At 43.4% G+C, this 18,321-nt stretch overlaps 1 protein-coding gene across 1 annotated transcript in view; it reads left to right on the top strand.

The window, feature by feature from the left end:
• rfx6 (regulatory factor X, 6) overlaps positions 1-18,321 on the top strand; it is a 101,277-nt gene that overhangs the window by 20,614 nt on the left and 62,342 nt on the right. The window contains exons 8-10 of the mRNA XM_068018374.1: positions 8,354-8,431; positions 8,544-8,657; positions 15,819-15,868. Coding sequence (XP_067874475.1) covers positions 8,354-8,431; positions 8,544-8,657; positions 15,819-15,868 — 242 coding nt within the window. The remainder of the gene's footprint in view (positions 1-8,353; positions 8,432-8,543; positions 8,658-15,818; positions 15,869-18,321) is intronic.

The following is an 18,321-nucleotide window of genomic DNA, read 5'->3' as shown; positions in this document are numbered from 1 at the left end:
GGCTGCAGTCCCAGCAGTGGCCACCACTCCTGGTGGTGCTCCTGGGACTAAGAGTTGCCAGCCACTGATCGGCCGGCAGCTCACTGAGGCAGGACCTCCTCCCTCAAGCAGGTGGAAGTCCCGCCTTGGGACAATTAAAGGCCAGGGACCCGTAAAATGCATCGGCGAATTCCCGTCTGCCTAAGGTAAAATCCAGCCCATTGGCTCAAACCTTTCTACTTTACTTTTCCTCCGCTCTTTTCTGTCTCTATTTGCATGTGTGTATTGCGTATGCATGCTAGCGTGGGTGTGTTGTGTATTTGTAGGCGTCAACCGAATTAGCGTTTAAGTTTACATTTAGTAAATTTCAATTTTTCTTCTTTAAGTCTAAGGAAACCTGTTGTGCTGGTTTCTTTGCCTTATAACTGGAAAGCGGTGAACAAGGATTCACCAAGCGGGAGCTAAAAACACAGTGTGTTTAAAATTAAACTCTGTTACAGTAAGACCAGGTGAAGGCTGAAAGGGAACCCTAGACCTCTTTCTCACCTGGTTGTAACAGAAATTTGTGTGCTACCATCCAGGATTTTACCCACAGACAAATGAGAGAAATTGGAAGTGAGAAGCCAAATTGTTCCCAATAAAAAAAGAGGAAGATTTCAATACAGGCTTTCTTGTGGTTGTGTGTGCTTGAATACTAACATGTCTGCAACTGAAGCTAGTAACTCTCCAAGCCAGCATGAAGTAACTTGGGATAAGTTAAAAGCACTGTCTATGGAGGAGTTGCAGAAAATGGCTGAGCAGTGTGGTATCACTGTACCTGGCAAGGCTAGGAAGTCTGAACTCCTATGGCTAGTGGCCAACCATTTTTACCTTGAATCTGAAGAAGCAGAAATGGGGTTAGAAGCAGACAGGGTACTGTTAGCAAAGATACAATTGGAACAGAGGAAACTTGAATTTGGGGAGAGGGAGAGATAAAGAATATTCCGGAAGGAATACGAAGAGAGAGACTTGCAGTGGCTTGAGTTAACGAGGGGGCGACAGAGTAACCCCAGTGAAAGCATGGCCAATATGGAGGAGCATAATTCAGGGCTGGGAACAAAATTGTTAAAAGTAGCTCAACTAATTCCAAAGTTCAATGAAGAGGATGTAGAAGGATTTCTTGTGTCCTTTGAGAAACTGGCAAGGCAACTAAAATGGCCAGCTGAGACCTGGTCTCCCTTATTGCAAAGCAAACTAACCGGAAATCCCCATGAGGTTTATTCCCTGTTACCAGATGAGAGTTCATCAAATTATGAACTGGCCAAAAATGCTATCCTCGGGGCAAATGAATTAGTACCCAAAGCCTATCGCCAAAAGTTTAGAACCCTCAAGAGGCAAGCTAATCAATCTTATCTGGAGTTTGAAAGAAGTAATCAGCTGGCTTTTGACCAGTGGCTGAGGGCTGTTAAAGTACAGCTCAGCTATGAGAATCTCAGAGAAGTAATTCTGTTTGAAGAATTTAAACAATCTCTCCCACTCTCCATAAAGACCCATGTGGAGGAGCAGCGGCTCCAGGGAGCCCAGCAAGTGGCTGTTCTGGCCGATGAGTTTTCTTTAATTTATGTCGGTTTCCTAGGGGAGAACCTTTCCTAGTGACCCCCACAAATCCGAAAGGGACAAAGGGTGGGAAGGTGAAAGGAGCCCAAGCAGTCCTGGGAGAAAACGGAAAGAAGGCGACAAAGGGGGCCCTCCTGTAGCTAAAAAGAACTTTGTGTGAGCAAGATTGAGACCCGGAGACCTGTGTGCTTCCATTGTAATATAGCAGGGCATTTAAAAGCTGACTGCTGGAAAAGAAAGGGAAAACCAGTAGGGTTAATCAGGGCACACCTGCTCAGTGAAGACAGGACCCTGATGGAAAGCACAGCAGAACAAGCTGCAGCTTTAACTGCAGTAAGAGTGACACCCAGGAACTCTACCACTGAAAGTGCAAGAAAATGTAATAGGGTTATGAGGGTTTTGTGTCTGAAGCGAGAGTAACCCCATACCCCTCGAGAGGGGCAAGCAAGCCGATCGTGATTCTCAGGGACATGGGGCCACTAGGTCCCTTTTACTGGGAAAACCTTTCCCCCAGAGAGTGCAGTAAACACCAAATGGTGGTGAATGGTATTGGAGGGCAGTGTATGTCGGTACCAGTACACCGGGTGCACCTAGATTGCAACCTAGTTTCAGGACCGGTGACCATAGGGATTGTCCCTAGTTTGCCTGTGAACATGGTTGACCTCCTAGGTAGTGATCTGGCAGGGGTGAAGGTGGTAGCCCCCCCCCCCCCCACAGTAGTGAAAGAAAGACCGCAGGAGGTCAGAGAGACAGGGTCGTGGCGCGTGTCGGACCCCTGCAGTTTCCCTGAATGTGTAGCGGATCAGGCCATGATCAAACCAGCTCCCCCAAAGGAGACTGCATTGGCACCGCAGGCAGATGACCATGAGGTCTGCCTGTCCGAGACTTTATTTGGAAAGTTAGGAGACCCTGGGAATGAATTAAATGGATTTTTCCTAGCTGCGACTCAGAAAGCCGACCCAGTATTGTGAGGGTTAGCACAGGCTGCCCAGTCTGAAAGTGAAGCAGAGGGAGTCCCTGATTGCTACCATTTAAAGAATGAGGTACTGATGAGGAAATGGAGTTCTCCTCACAGACCTGAGAGCAAGGAGTGGGCAGTAGTTCACCAGTTCACCAGTGCCGTAGAGGTACCGGAGAGAAATATTAAGGAGGGTCCTTGAGACTACAGTGGTTGTACATGTCGGTATGCAAAAGACCAAAGCCTGCATAAGACTACAGTTTGACTGGCTAAAACTCCACAAAGATGTGGTGGAGTACTGCAGGAGTTGCCACATGTGCCAGGTTGAGGGGAAACCCCAATCTACAGTGAAACCTGCACCCCTAAGTCCTGTACTAGTGTTAGGAGAACCCTCCAGCAGATGTCTAGTGAACTGTAAGGGAGCCCCACCGAGAGAAAAAAGGGACAGGCAGGCACAAGGCTGCAAAAGGTTAGACAGAGAAGGGGAAAACGTGACCAAGAGGGCAGATTAAAGGAAGTCCGGGAGGAATCCCAGATGAAAACCCCTACTGTCTGGTCAGCCAACCCTGAAAAATGTGAAAAGTTAGACCCCACATCCTCCTCTGTAAAGGCAGACACTAGAAGCACCCCACCAGAGTTGCTAACAACATTTACAGGAGCCTGCAGAGACAAAGAGAGACCTCTAGGTGGCAGAGAAACAGTGAGAGTGATGCCTCACCTAGTCAAAGTTCCATAGTAATGTGCAGTAGAGTCTGCACAAATACCTGCAGGCAGTAATGTCCTCTGGAACAAAGGGGAGATTAGCAAAGAATCCTCCCCGCAGTCAGAAAAAAAGCGAACCACCCATCCACTGAAGCCAAAAGCCTTTGCGTGACTCAGCAAAGCACTGAAAGAGAGCTCAGGATAGACTCGCCCACTACTGACTCTTTTTTAAAAAAAAAATTACCTCAGCAGGAGCAAAGACCTTAGGCAGCCATGGAAATGGGCAAACGGAAGAGAAACTTCCCAAATAAAAAGAACCACATGTTTATTACGATGCCAAAAAGGGGACAATTAAAGCAACACTGGCACCAAGAGAAGACATAATGTAATAAGTCTAAGGATTTATGAATGAATGGGAATGAATGAGAGAAATGCATGGTTTTTTCTATATCTTACATTTTTCTCTCGACCCTTTTAATGAAATGTGCTTTTCTCAAAATGCATTTCATTCTGCTGGGTGTGGAGGGGTCATGCTCGGCCCCCACCTGCCAAAAATGAGGCACATTAATTTTGTCATGAACATTGATTTTAAACCTTTACTGTAGTGAAGAAAGTACTTGTTAAACAGATTAGCTGTGGCTGGAAAAGATAATGCATATTAACAGACTGTTTGGAAGGACAAAGCAGCCATTTTCTGACACATTCAACCCTCAATGGACATTTGATCACCAGATGTTGAAGGTGGGGGAGCTCGCATTCCAGGTTGACTGCTAAGATGGCCGAAAACACAAACGGACATGGTCAAACTAGCTAATCACATGACTAACCTGCTGGGCAACCTGAGTTTTTTGAATTTGTGCAAACAGTTTGGGCAGAATGTCTGTTTGCTCCTGGACTGAGAAGATCTCTCTCCTGTCTGCTCCCATCTCTTTCTCACAAGCCTCTGAATCCACTGAAGACACATGAACCCCAAGACAGAAAAGTCTCATACAGCAAACAAGGTTTAAGAAGAATACTGGGCCCCCCAACGAAAAGCAAGATCTACCTACAATCAAGGACTTTACAGTGATCTCGAAGAACCGTAGCAACAACTCTTCAGATATTGCCTCAAACCTTTCCACTTTATTTTTCTTCTGCTCTTTTCTGTCTCTATTTGCATGTGTTTATTGCCTATGCATGCTCGTGTGGGCACATCGTGTATCCGTAGGTGGCAACCAAATTAGAGTTTAAGTTTACATTTAATAAATTTCAACTTTTCTTCTTTAGCCCTAAGAAAGCCTGTTTGAGCTGGTTTCTTTGCCTTATAATTGGAAAGCGTTGAACAAGGATTCGCCAAGGGGGAGCTAAAAACACAATGTGTTTAAAATTAAACCCTGTTACAGTAAGACCAGGTGAAGGCTGAAAGGGAACCCTAGATCACTTTTTCACCTGGTCATAACAATACAACTACATTTTTATGGACTTTAACATTTCCCTCCCTATAATAAGATTGATCAAGTGTTGGGTATATCTGTAAGTAACATAATCACCTGCTCATGTCACACTGCAGTTACAGTGAAATCTTTCATCTTCACATGGTATAAGGCCTGTATTCAGGGCTAGTTTTAAGCTGTCAGCTTTTCTGAGACTATGAACAGCAGTTTGGTCCTGATATGGCGATGCAAACAGAGGCAGGCAGGCTCGGAATTTCCCAACACTGGCCGACGTGCCAGTTCCCCACACCCTCCCTACCCATGGCCATTTTCCTGGAGGCTAGATCAGTGTGAAATGGCTACCCTCCCACAAGTGGTGGGTAGCTTGTTAACTCAATTAAAAGACCAATTAAGGCTATTGATCAAAGGCTGACTGGAGCTTTCCAGTCAGTCTGCAGGTCCCCATGACATTTGGAACATGGCAGATACCTGGAAGCCTCCTCCCAGTGGCATATTGGGGGGCTGGCACTTCAGGATCACCTCTGAGGCTTCCTCCACAACCCCTGCAGCCGCTGTACACCATATGTTAAAGTGTTGAGAGGGCACCACAGGATGGAGGTGCTCTCTCTCTCCCTTACCTGCAACAGCAGGCTGCAGGTCCTTTAGTGCTGGAGGGCCTCTTATTGGCCTTCCAGCTTCAAGAGCCTAACCAGTGTCCTTAATTGGTCTTTGAGCATGCCCTCTGGCCACTAATTGGCACGCAAAAACTGCTGTCAGGTTACTGCTCCCTGCACATTGTGGGGTCGGGGCCCGCATTTGATGTCGACGTTGGGGTCCTGATCCCAAATGGAAAATCCTGCCCTATATCAGTTTTTGTTACTTTTCCAAGTTGTATTTAGCAGAATGTCAAAATATTTAATGTTCAGCAGCCTGTGCTGTAATGATAGCTCACTTGCAAGATACCGCTTTATATCTCATTTCTAAAAATTCTCAAATAATGTTCAGTCAATAATAGAAATCAGTATACTTTCTGGGGATTGCACATCTCTTTATAGCCTTGTTCCATCCTACTTCCGCACCCGCCTCCAGTTCTATATCTGTTCATGCCAGAGAATGGGAAAAGAAATAGAAAGAGTCTCACCCTCAAACTCTTCAAAGTACACAGGATACCAGTTTCATGGTCAGCATTTAATTCACACTGGTCCATATTTCCTATTTGCCTGCCTTTATTGTTCTTTATTGTGTGTGTGTGTTTTTTTCAACCCTTGGGTATCCTGAAATATTTCTAAATGGAGATTGTTGACTATAATGACTGAATTTTGTGTGTGAAAGCTTATTAGGCCCCAAGGAAGTGGTGTAGCTCATTTAATATTGTCATTTTGCAGTTTCAAATGTTTCAAAACAAAAGCTTCATATATTTTTACTTACACTGCATTGGGAATGTTTGCTCTAAATGGCACACCTGCAATGCCAAATGAAGGAGACTGATTTATTGAGGGAATCAACCTGAAACAATACTAATCAGATCACTCTTGACAGGAGTCTGTGGACATATCACTTAACCATTAACTGACCAGGTAGTGGTCTTGTTAAAGGGAGTCCTGGTGACTTAATGACAGGGGAGAGGGGAGGCAGGTTGATATTTGGGCTGGAGACTATGGACTGAATTTTTGGGCACCCCTGAGCTGGGGTGGACAAGGCTTGAAAATATGGGTGCTGGCTGGAGTGTCAGTTTCGAGATGCTGCTCCCGGTACTGGCAATGTTCATCAGGGCGTGGGGGAGCGTGTGACAGCGATCCTGCCCACCTCCCACTGTATCCAATTAAAGTACTTAGCAGCTCATTAAGAGTTTGTTTCAGGTGGAGGTGAAAATTGATGGTGGCATACAGGTTACATGCACTGTCCAGTCCTATTTGTCAGAACTTAATGCTGGTGAGGAAGGTTGGGTTGCTACCTTTACTTTTAGCCTGTTGTTTTTCTCTTTTTGGAGTTGGTGGACCTACTGTATTTTACCAGCATTTTCTGTTTTAATTTTAGGCCTAATCTGAGGGCTTGTTGTGTCTGCAATTCCTCCTATTTTGTCATCTGTTTCCTTGGATGGATTTCTCACAGCCTTACCATTCATGTTTTTGATTTTTAATGTCTCTAATGTATTTAATGTCTCTTTCTATTGTCTGAGGCCTTTTATTTCATCAGAAATCTGCTTTTCCTTTGAACAGGTTGCATGCTATTCAAGTGAAAATTCCTTTCTGTGCCTGAAACATTTGTTTGCTTTTTTTCTTTCCCCTTCCTTTTTTTGTGATTAGATTAAAATGCTTCCTTATCTTTCATCTATGAATGCTGAGAAAGGTCAGGTCAAAAATCATTGACCGGTCTCCTCTTCTCAGATGCTGACATGCTGTTTGTTTCCAGTATTTTCTATTTTTTTTTTGCTTCAAATTTCAGCCTTTGCAGATTTTGCTTTTTATTTGTATGTTAATAGGGCTGACCCAGAAATGACTCAACAATTAAAAACCCATACCGTGCCATTCAAACTCTTTTTTGAATTTACATGAGTAAATGGGATGCCTGGGTTTACTTGTATCTCTGTGCGATAAAATTGAATTAGTGTAGAAGTGGGAGATCACAGGCAAATGGTGAATGAAATATTGATTGTTGTATCTGTTTGTTTTCCTGTCATTTCTTATCCATATATTGGAGGATCTGCTTCTAAGTTGAACTGTAGTATTCTCAGCAATCTTTGAGGCTGAGTTGCTTGTCTTGCTGTTTTATCACTACCATTGGATGGAATCTGCATTCATCTGAAAACATTTGGAAGGGTAAATTCTCTGAATGTGATGAGGTACCTGGCCTGCTGTGAGCATGTAGTGGAAAACTACAGAGTGCATCCACAATTTTTCCGTATCCACTGGCAGCAAGTTAGTTATCTTACCATGGTTGAGGATTCAGAAAATACTTGTCCTCAAGAAATATTGGGGGAGATTTTCAACTTACTGCCTGAACTTTTAACTGGTGTTGTGAATTGTGCATTACAGGAACTGTCCGATTCTCATTCCCATTGATGAGTTGAAAATCTACTCCATTATATCTTCTACAAATTTGCAAGTTTTACACTTCATATTGGTTTTTAAACTCAGGTTATGCTAACTAGTAATAAATAACGACCTAATTGTTGTTAAATTGGAGTAGAGAACAAATGCATTATTTGCTCCTATTAATGGGGTCAATTTTAATTGCCTCCGTCCAGCATAGATGGACAACAGTGGTTTGAAAATGGCATCAGCTCATGTACAGCCTCGTTTACGCTAGCATCTTGGGCAGCGTCCTAAGGAGGGCAGCTGATGTGCTCTCTTCTTCACCATAAATTGCTGGGGTTTTTACACACTATTAATAATGGGTGCCATGAGCTCACCATTATTTTTCCAGCAATTTATGGGTCATTGCCTAATTCAGAGTTTGACTAATATCGAGCCACCGCAAGTTGACTTCCATAGTGTGTCTTTGCTTCTGACTCTGAGAACATTTGCTTTGTAAGGAGCAGACGGAATTTCCTATACATGCTAGGAAGACTTAGAAGCAGCTGAACGTTGGTGCAATCTACCCTGTCAGTGTCTTGAAATCAAAGTTTAAACTTTGATTGAGTCTAAATTGATACAGTAGTAATTCCAGACTGCCATCCTAATATAGTTTATGGTACTTTTTTCAGGTAGATACACTAATTATGATGTACAAAACACATTGTCAATGCATCCTGGATAATGCAATCAATGGAAACTTTGAAGAGGTGAGATTTCAAAAGATGTGGTCTGACTTTCTTTTTTGCATGCCTAAGAAAGATTAAAAGCAACCTGAATCCAAAAGTACAGTAAGTGTATTATGTCGGACTTGATTTTCAGATTCAGAACTTTCTATTACACTTTTGGCAAGGGATGCCTGACCATCTTCTTCCATTGCTGGAGAATCCTGTCATCATTGATATATTTTGTGTATGTGACTCCATACTCTACAAAGTGAGTACTGAATAAATATATCAGAAACAAATAAAAAATGTGACATTCTGTAAATGTGACCCAACTAACACCCTTGTTGCCCAAGAAGTTGTTGGAAACCTGACCTCTCTCTATCCATTCTTAGGCGTAAAGCTTCCACTTTAGGTGCAATTGGCAATCTGGTGGTGCAAATTGCATTGTTTTTGCAAAGTAAAGTTATGGTTCAAGTATCTGCGAACACTAATTTGCATAATTACAAATGTAAAATCTTCCATGAATCAGTGCAACGGTCAGCATAATTGAAAGCCATTTTTTCCCTTGCATTACAAAATATTCATTGTTGTGCTTAAGAGTGGTAACTTGGTGCAGTTTTATTATAACAGCTGAAAATGGGTTTATCATAAAAGGTAAGCATTTTAATAGGAATATCCAGTCTACCCTATGAACAACCCGATTTTAAATCACTGAAAGTTTAAAAAAAAATTGCACTGAAACGTTTTACTGGTTCCATTGTTGTACACTAATCAGCTTTACTAAATGAACTTTTTCAATATTAAACTTTTAAAACAAGCCTATTAGTGCTTTTGCACCTTTAAAAAAAAAACTTTGACAAAACAGCAAATTACTGCAGATGCCGGAAATCTGAAATAAAAACAGAAAATGCTAGAAATATTCAGCAGGTTGGGTAGCAACTGTGGAGTGAGAAATAAAGTTAACATTTTAGGTTATTTTATTTGTTTCTGGGATGTGGGCATCGCTGGCTAGCCCTAATTGCCCTTCAGAAGGTGGTGGTGAGCTGCCTTCCGAACCACTGCAGTCCTTAGGGTGTAGGTACACCCACAGTGCTGTTAGGAAGGGAGTTCCAGGATTTTAACCCAGCGATGGTGAAGGAATGGCGATATAGTTCCAAGTCCGGATGTTGTGGCTTGGAGGGGAACTTGCAGGTGGTTGTGTTCCCATGCATGTGATGCCCTTGTCCTTTTAAGTGGCAAAGGTCGTGGATTTGGAAGGTGCTGTCGAAGGAACCTTGGTGAGTTGGTGCAGTGCATCTTGTAGATCATACACATTGCTGCCACTGTGCATCGATGGTGGAAGGAGTAAATATTGAGGGTGGTGGATGGGGTGCCAATCAAGTGGGCTGCTTTGTCCTGGATGGTGTTGAGCTTCTTGAGTATTGTTGGAGCTGCACCCATCCAGGCAAGTGGAGAGTATTCCATCATACTCCTGACTTGTTCCTTGTAGATGGTGGACACTGCAGAATTCCCAGTCTCTGACCTGCTCTTGTAGTCACAGCATTTATATGGCTGGTCCAGTTCAGTTTCTGGTCAATGGTGACCCGCCCGGATGTTCATAGTGGGGAATTCAGCGATGGTAACGCCATTGAATGTCAAGGGGAGATGGTTAGATTCTGTCTCGTTTGAGAAGGTCATTGCCTGACACTTGTGTGGCGTGAATGTTACTTGCCACTAATCAGCCCAAGTTTGGACAGGTCTCGCTGCATTTCTACACTGACTGCTTCAGTATCTGAGGAGTCGTGAATGGTGCTGAACATTGTGCAATCATAAGTGAACATCCCCACTTCTGACCTTATGATCGAAGGCCAGTCATTGATGAAGCAGCTGAAGATGGTTGGGCCTAGGACACTGCCCTGAGGAACTCCTGCAGTGATGTCCTGGAGCTCAGTTGATTGACCTCCAACAACCACAACCATCTTCCTTTGTGCTAGGTATGACTCCAGTCAGTGGAGAGTTTTCCCCCTGATTCCCATTGACTCCATTTTTGCGAGGATTCCTTGATGCCATACTCTGTCAAATGCTGCCTTGATGTCAAGGGCAGTCAATCTCACCTCACCTCTTGAGTTCAACTCTTTTGTTCATATTTGGACCAAGTAATGAAGTCAGGAGCTGTGTGGCCCTGGCGGAACCCAACCTGAGCAGGTTATTGCTGAGCAAGTGCTGCTTGATAGCACTGTCCATGCCCCTTTCTATCACTTTGCCGATGATCGAGAGTAGACTGATAGGTTGGTAATTGGCCAGGTTGGATTTGTCCTGCTTTTTGTGCACAGGACGTACCTGGGCAATTTTCCCCATTGCCAGCTAGATATCAGGTCCGTGACCTTTCATCATAACTAAGTAAAGTTAGAAATGTAATAGGTTTTGAGCTAGTAAAAGTAGGGTAGAGGAACAAAATGGAAGGTCTGTGATAGGTTGTCGGGCAGGAGAGATTAAATGACAAAAGATTTCATGGTGCAAGGCCAAAGGGAGTGGGGCAAGTAAAGAAACAAAAGATATGTCTAGAGGAGATCTGAATGGAAGGATAGTAGCCTTCCAAAAGCAAAGTAAAGGAAACGAGAGAAAAAAGAAACATAAAACAAAATGGGAGCAGAAGTTATCATCTAAATTTGTTGAACTCTATGTTGAGTCCAGAAGGCTGCAAAGTGCCCAGTTGAAAGATGAGGTAGTGTTCATTGAGCTTGTTTTGAGCTTCATTGGAGTATTGTAGCAGGCCAAAAACAGAGAGGTCAGAGTGAGAATAAGGTAAGGAATTGAAATGGCAGGAGACAGAAAGCTCAGAGTCATGCTTGTGGACTGAACGGAGGTGTTCTGCAAAGCAGTCACCCAATCTACATTTGGTCTCCCCAGTGTAGAGAAGAGCTTAATTTGAAGAGCTTCTTGAACTGCAGCAAATGGGTGGAATCAGTGAAACTCGTAGAACGTTTACAGCACTGAAGGAGGCCATTCAGCCCATTGTGCAGCTCCTATAAAAGCTACTCAGCTAGACCCATTCCTTGATGATTTCCCCATAGTCCTGCAAATCTTTCTATTCACCTTCTTATCCAACTACCTTTTGAAAGCCATGATTGTTCCGAGCTACTTGCTGTGTAAAATATATCAAAAAAAAGATTTTTGTCCTCATGGCACCACTGGTTCTTTTGCCAATTACTGTAAATCAGTGTCCTATGGTTCTCAACCCTTCCACAAATAGGAACAGTTTCTCGCTACATACACTGTCCAGACATCTCATGATATTAAACACCTCTATAAAATCTCCTCTCAACCTTCTCTTCTCTAAGGAGAACTGCCCCAGTTTCACCAATCTATCCAGGTAACTCAAGTACGTTATTCCCTGGAACCATTTTTGTACATCTTTTTGTTACTCGGACCAATGCCTTCACACACTTCCTAAAGTGTAAGGTGCCTAAAGGCCGGCTCGGGTCTGCAAATGAAACTGGACCCGAGCCCGACAGAACCACATCTGACTTGAGCCCCAACCAGCCCGAGTCCTTTCATTTTTTTCCCACACCCGACCCGACCACCGGAATGTTCAGTTAACCTAGCTTCCATTTTTCACTTTTTAAGCTTGTGCAGATAAGCAACAAAGACTGTAACTGGACTTGAAAGGTTGTTTTAAAAAGTGCATTAAGATTGGAGCCATGTACCGGAAGTGGTGATAGTGTGTCTGACCCCGCCCAACCCGAACCTGACGTATGTCGGGTCCCATCAGGGTTCAGGTCGGGTAGCCATGCTCTAATGGTGCCCAAAATTGGACCCAATACTTGAACTGAGGCTAAACCTGTGTTTTATAAAAGTTCACCATAACTTCCTTGTATTTGTACTCTATGGGCTGAATTTTACCAGCCCTTTGACATTGGGGGTTGTGATGGGGGGGGGCCCGGAAAATTCTATCGGGAGAGACCCGCCATGACCCCCGACGTCAGGAAGGCTCCACTGCATTTTACTGGCGGCGGTGAGGCCTCTGTGCGGCCTGCGGGGCCTTCATTTTAATATACAAATGATATTACAATTAAAGAAAAATTACATACCGGATAGCGACGGCCATCACATGCCGGAAACCCCGCACTTTGGAACTCCGTTCCCTCGTGGCAATGAATCTCGACAGTACCCAAACTATCTCCTCTTTTAAATGCAGCCCACTGTTCAATTGCAGTTTTGCCTGTCAATCTTTGATTTTAATTTACTCAGGCCTGATCCGTTCTCACCCCATTTAAATTGGCTCTCCCACAATTAATTATTTTTACTCTGGATTGCTCTTTGTCCTTTTCCAAATCTAACCTAAACCTTATGATACAATGATCACTGTCCTCTAAATGTTCCCCTACTGATATTTGATCCACTTGTCCCACCTCATTCACCAGAACCAGATCCAGCAATGCCTCCTTCCTCATTGGACTGGAAATATACTGATGTAGAAAATTCTCCTGAACAGACTTTAGGAAATTTCTGCCCCTCTGGTCTTTACACTATTACTATCCCAGTCCATATTAGGATAATTAACGTCTCCCATAATAACTACTCGATAGTTTTTGCATCTCTCTGTAATTTCCTTGCAAATTAGTTCCTGTATATCCTACTAGTTGGAGGCCTATAGAATACACCAAGTAGTGTAATGGTACCTCCATTGTTTCATAGCTCTAGCTAAATAGATTCCATTTGTGGCCCCTCCAGGACATCCTCTCCCTCCAGCACTGAAATGGTATCTTTAATCTATAATGCCACCCCTCATCCCTTCTTTCCTTCCCTATCTTTCCTGAACATCTTGTATCCAGGAATATATAGTACCCAGTCTTGCCCTTTTTTGAGCCAGTTCTCTGTTAGTGCCACAACATCATACTCCCACATGGCTACCTGCAGCTGCAGCTCACCTACCTTATTTACCATGCTCTGTACATTCACATATATGCAGTGTGAACCTAATTTAGATCTTATTGCATTCCCCCTTGCTCTGATCCCACCTAATAACTAACTATTTCTTCCTAACTAGCGCTATCTCGGCCTCCTCCTGAAGTCAACAGCATCACAGATGCCAGTCTTCAGCCAATTCGATTCACTCTGCGTGATATCAAGAAACAACTGAAGGTACTGGATACTGCAAAGGCTCTGGGCCCTAACAATATTCCAGCAATAGTACTGAAGACCTGTGCTCCAGAACTTGCCAGGCCCCTAGCCAAGCTGTTTCAGTACAGCTACAACACTGGCAATGTGGAAAATTGCCCAGGAATGTCCTGTACACAAAAAGCAGGACAAGTCCAACCCAACCAATTACCACCCCATCAGTCCACTCTCAATCATCAGTAAAGTGATGGAAGGTGTTGTCAACAGTGCTATCAAGTGGCGCTTGCTCAGCAATAACCTGCTCACTGACACTCAGTTTACATTCCGTCAGGGCCAATCTGCTCCAGACCTCATTACAGCCGTGGTTCAAACATGGACAAAAGAGCTGAACTCAAGAGGCAGCATTTGACAGAGTATGGTGTCAAGGACCCCTAGCAAAACTGGAGTCAATGGGAATCCGGGGGAAAACTCCGCTGGTTGGAGTCATACCTAGCACAAAGGAAGATGGTTGTGGTTGTTGGAGGTCAATCATCTGAGCTCCAGGACATCTCTGCAGGAGTTTCTCAGGGTAGTGTCCTAAGCCCAACCATCTTCAGCTGCTTCATCAATGACCTTCAATCATACAGTCAGAAGTGGGGATGTTTGCTGATGATTGCACAATGTTCAGCACCATTCACAACTCCTCAGATACTGAAGCAGTCCATGTAGAAATGCAGCAAGACCTGGACAATATCCAGGCTTGAGCTGATAAGTGGCAAGTAACATTCACGCCACACAAGTGTCAGGCAACAACCATTTCAAACAAGAGAGATTCTAACCATCTCCCCTTGACATTTAATGGCATTACGATCGCTGAATCCCCCACTTTCAACATCCTAGGGGTAACCATTGGCCAGAAATGGAACTGGGGTAGTCATATAAACAAGAGCAGGTCAGAGGCTAGGGACCCTGCGGCGATTAACTCATCTCCTGACTCCCCAAAGTCTGTCCACCATCTGCAAGGCACAAGTCAGGAGTGCGCTGGAATACTCTCCACTTGCCTGGATGGGTGCAGCTCCAACAACACTCAGGAAGTCAACACCATCCAGGACAAAGCAGCCCGCTTGATTGGCACCCCATCCACAAACATTCACGCCCTCCACCACTGATGCACAGTGGCAGCAGTGTGTACCATCGACAAGATGCACTACAGCAACTCACCAAGGCTCCTTAGACAGCACCTTCCAAACCCACGACCTCTGCTACCTAGAAGAACAAGGGCAGCAGATGCATGGGAACACGATCACCTACAAGTTCCTCTTCAAGCCACACGCCATCCTGACTTGGAACTATATCGCCGTTCCTTCACTGTCGCTGGATCAAAATCCTGGAACTCCCTTCCTAATTGCACTGTGGGTGTACCTACCCCACATGGACTGCAGCGGTTCAAGATGGCAGCTTATCACAACCTTCTGAAGGGCAATTACAGATGGGCAATAAATGCTGGCTTAGCCAGTGACGCCCACATCCCAGGAATAAAAAAAATCTAACTCTCCCAATTCTTTTTGCACCTTGTTTTTCCTCTCCAATGTTAACCTTCTGGTTCTCATTCTCCTGCCATTGTTCTAATCTGGAGGTGTGGTCCATTTTGTGGGCAGGGCTGGTTTCCATTAAAAAGTTTTCTAAACCAGCATTAAAGGTCACCAACACTATTTATGCTTGACACAACTTGTGTTTAACGTTCACAATTTTTTATGCTGGTTTAGTCAATTTCAGACAAATTGCACAAGAAAAACCAACGTAAATTGGGGGCAACTCTAGGTCGTCATTTTTTTAAAGTAGTTAGTTTACATAAGATAAAAGTAAAATACTGCAGATGCTGGAAATCTGAAATAAAACAAAGTGCTGGAAAAACACTGCAGGCCTGGCTGCATCTGTGGAGAGAGAAACACAGTTAGCATTTCAGGTCAGCGGTCACAGACCTGAAATATTGGGCTGGATTTTAGCAGCCCGCGCAATAGGTGGCAGGTGGAAAAAAAATGCAGCGCGCATGCAAGGGGCCCACGTCGTGGAGCCGCCGTGATTCCAAATGCGGTGGCTCATTAGCGTGGCTGGGCAGCCGCTTACTATTTTTATTACAGCCAAGGAAGACTTCTCCATTACATATTAGATGTGCAGATAGAAATATAGGGCCCTCCAGAATTTAAATCCAAGGATTGGAATTTTTCAATTGATCCCTTGTTGGCTATTAATTCATATAATTGGGAGATATTTGATCCACGTTTGGTGATTTAAATTCACCTGCATTGTGTAAAATAAAAGGATTATATTCTTTAATATTTCCCCCAAGGTCCTAACAGATGTGCTGATTCCAGCAACAATGCAAGAAATGCCAGAAAGGTAAGAATACGTTCTTGATGGGAAAATAAATCTATAATAATAATACGCAGTTCTTGTCTATTCGCACTGTTCTGATTGGTTGGTGGATTGTTTTGGTGGGTGGAGCCTGGCACATGCGGAGGTACATGGGGCATGAGGAGGAACAGAGAACGTGACGCACATGAGACTGCCAACGGTTGGTGGTGGCGGGGGGGGCGCTGTTGGTGGAGGAAAATACAATGGATGGTAAAAAAAAACCAACAGCAAATTTACCCTGGCTGGAGGGATTGGGGAGGGGAATGGGGAATGTCATGGGAGAGGGATGAATTGTGGGGGGGGATCAGCACTGGGGGGTGTGAGAGCATGGGAGATATGGAATGGGGGATGGCATAGGAAGAAGGGGTGAGATGGAGGAATCGCATGGGGATGATAGATGAAAAAATGGGATGGGAAGGATGGAATGGCATGGGGTGGGATTTAAAGAAGTACTGTTGCAATAAAGATACTTATTTCACAGCAATTGTTTTGCAGGTCTCTGCTAATATAAAAATACATTATTTAAAGTAATTTTGGGATACCTAATGTGGACAATACAATTATATCTCAAATTTACAGTCTGAAGAGAATTCAATAAAATGTTTTATTTCTTAATGAAACTCATTTGTGAATTTCTAGGCAACTATCATCAGAATATCATTTGTCATATTGTGATGCAAGAAACGTCTTTTTATAAAACAATTTTTGCTGGATTTACAAATTGGAAAGCTATCTTTTAAATGGATTTTTTTGAAGAAATCTCTCATCATTTATCATACTCTGGCTGCTACTAGGGAACGTGGTTGATTACATTGTTTTATAGCAGTCAGAAAGAAGTATTACTCACATCAGAAGGTGCATGTACAAGCAAAGAAGGTTCAAGGTTATAATTACAGCAGCACTTTCAATGACAATAACTGCAGAAAAATGGATGAGAGATAATTTAAAGTGTAACATTCAGAGTTTTTGGGTATCCCAGTTTCTGCAATTTTTAATTTGCCTGAGTTAGTTTGTTTTCTATATTCGACACAGATTGCAGGATAATACACAAAGCTCTACCTAGGCTCAGCGTATCCTCTCTAATGTACAAAGTGTAATAGTATTGATGGTAGTGATACTAAGTACTGGAGCTCCTATAGAGGTTTAGCACACAGGTTGACACTCGTCATTTTTCAGATGAATTTCTAAAAACAAGGAGGCTGGATGGGGTTCACAGTCTCAGTTGAAGGTATAGAGGGTAACCCAAGATAGATGGCAGGGGCCATAGCAGAAACCAGTGCCATCCTCAGTGTCAATGTACAAGACTGATTTGACCCTAAGTAATGCCATCTGAAGAAAGTGGTGGTACTAGGAACATTTGCTTCTGCCCTGTAACAGAGAGGCCTTTAGACAAATCAATATGAATGATTTGACCACTGGACTTCAGGCATTTGGGGACCATTTGAACAGAATGATGGCAACTGGCTTCTGAGAGCTTTGGGCTACCATTTTTCAGGGTCTGTACAAAGTAACATGCCATCAGATATATCTTCCTGCTGAACAGTTGGCACTCAGATTCAGGAACCAGCACAAGTAGAGCGGTGAGCCTCCACCTTCATGATACCATCCTCTCTCCTGATTCTGCTTATGTTATCTTTCAGTTTGCCCTTTCGAGGTTGTGCTTATGTAATTGCCACAATACAGGACCAGGTTATTTACATCCTGTAATGGTGATACAACTTGCAGAAGAGTCCTCCTTCTACTCAGAAGCCCTGAGATGAGAGACCACTGTCTCAAGAGTTTTGTGATATTACAGCATAGTCAAGCATCACTGGTATCCCTGGCCCTTTGGTAGAGCACGAGAATAAGTGTAAAAACCACACACACAATGGTAATCACTTTCTGTAAATGTATTTGTACACAGCAAATCTACTCCATGATATCAAGTTCAGTGTTCTGATGTGTAATTGGATTTTTTTGCTTGTTGTATTTGAGAGGATGTTTGGAAGTCAATTTGTAATGGGACACAGCACTGCCTATCATTTCTTAGTGAATTATTGCCCAGCTGCTGATACCACACTCGGAAGTAATGTAGTCTGTAGCCTCTGGTGGAAGAGAATCTCCTTGCTATTCTCCTTTGTTGTAGCTTTATTCTAGGTGCCTCTTTTATTCCTCTTCCTCCTGCTCCTGTTTAGCTTCCATCATAAGAACATGTATGGAAATAACCATTGTTTATCTCATGGTAAACGCTCCAAAACAGAAGGTTTGAGTGTCTGAGACTTCTGAAATGCAAGTTGTTGAAATCTTTCTTGGTTGAAAAAGTATGTGTCTAATTACTTTGATCAAAGAAACTTATTGGCAAGGCATGTATGTAACTTACTCCTCTTCTCTACAAGCTTAAGTTAGGCAGACTTTGGGTGTAAATGGTCATATTTGTCAGCCAGCTCTCATTATCCTAT

Source organism: Heterodontus francisci, chromosome 3, assembly GCF_036365525.1.
Source record: "Heterodontus francisci isolate sHetFra1 chromosome 3, sHetFra1.hap1, whole genome shotgun sequence".
Taxonomy (NCBI): domain Eukaryota; kingdom Metazoa; phylum Chordata; class Chondrichthyes; order Heterodontiformes; family Heterodontidae; genus Heterodontus; species Heterodontus francisci.
This window is presented reverse-complemented; position numbering and strand designations above follow the sequence as displayed.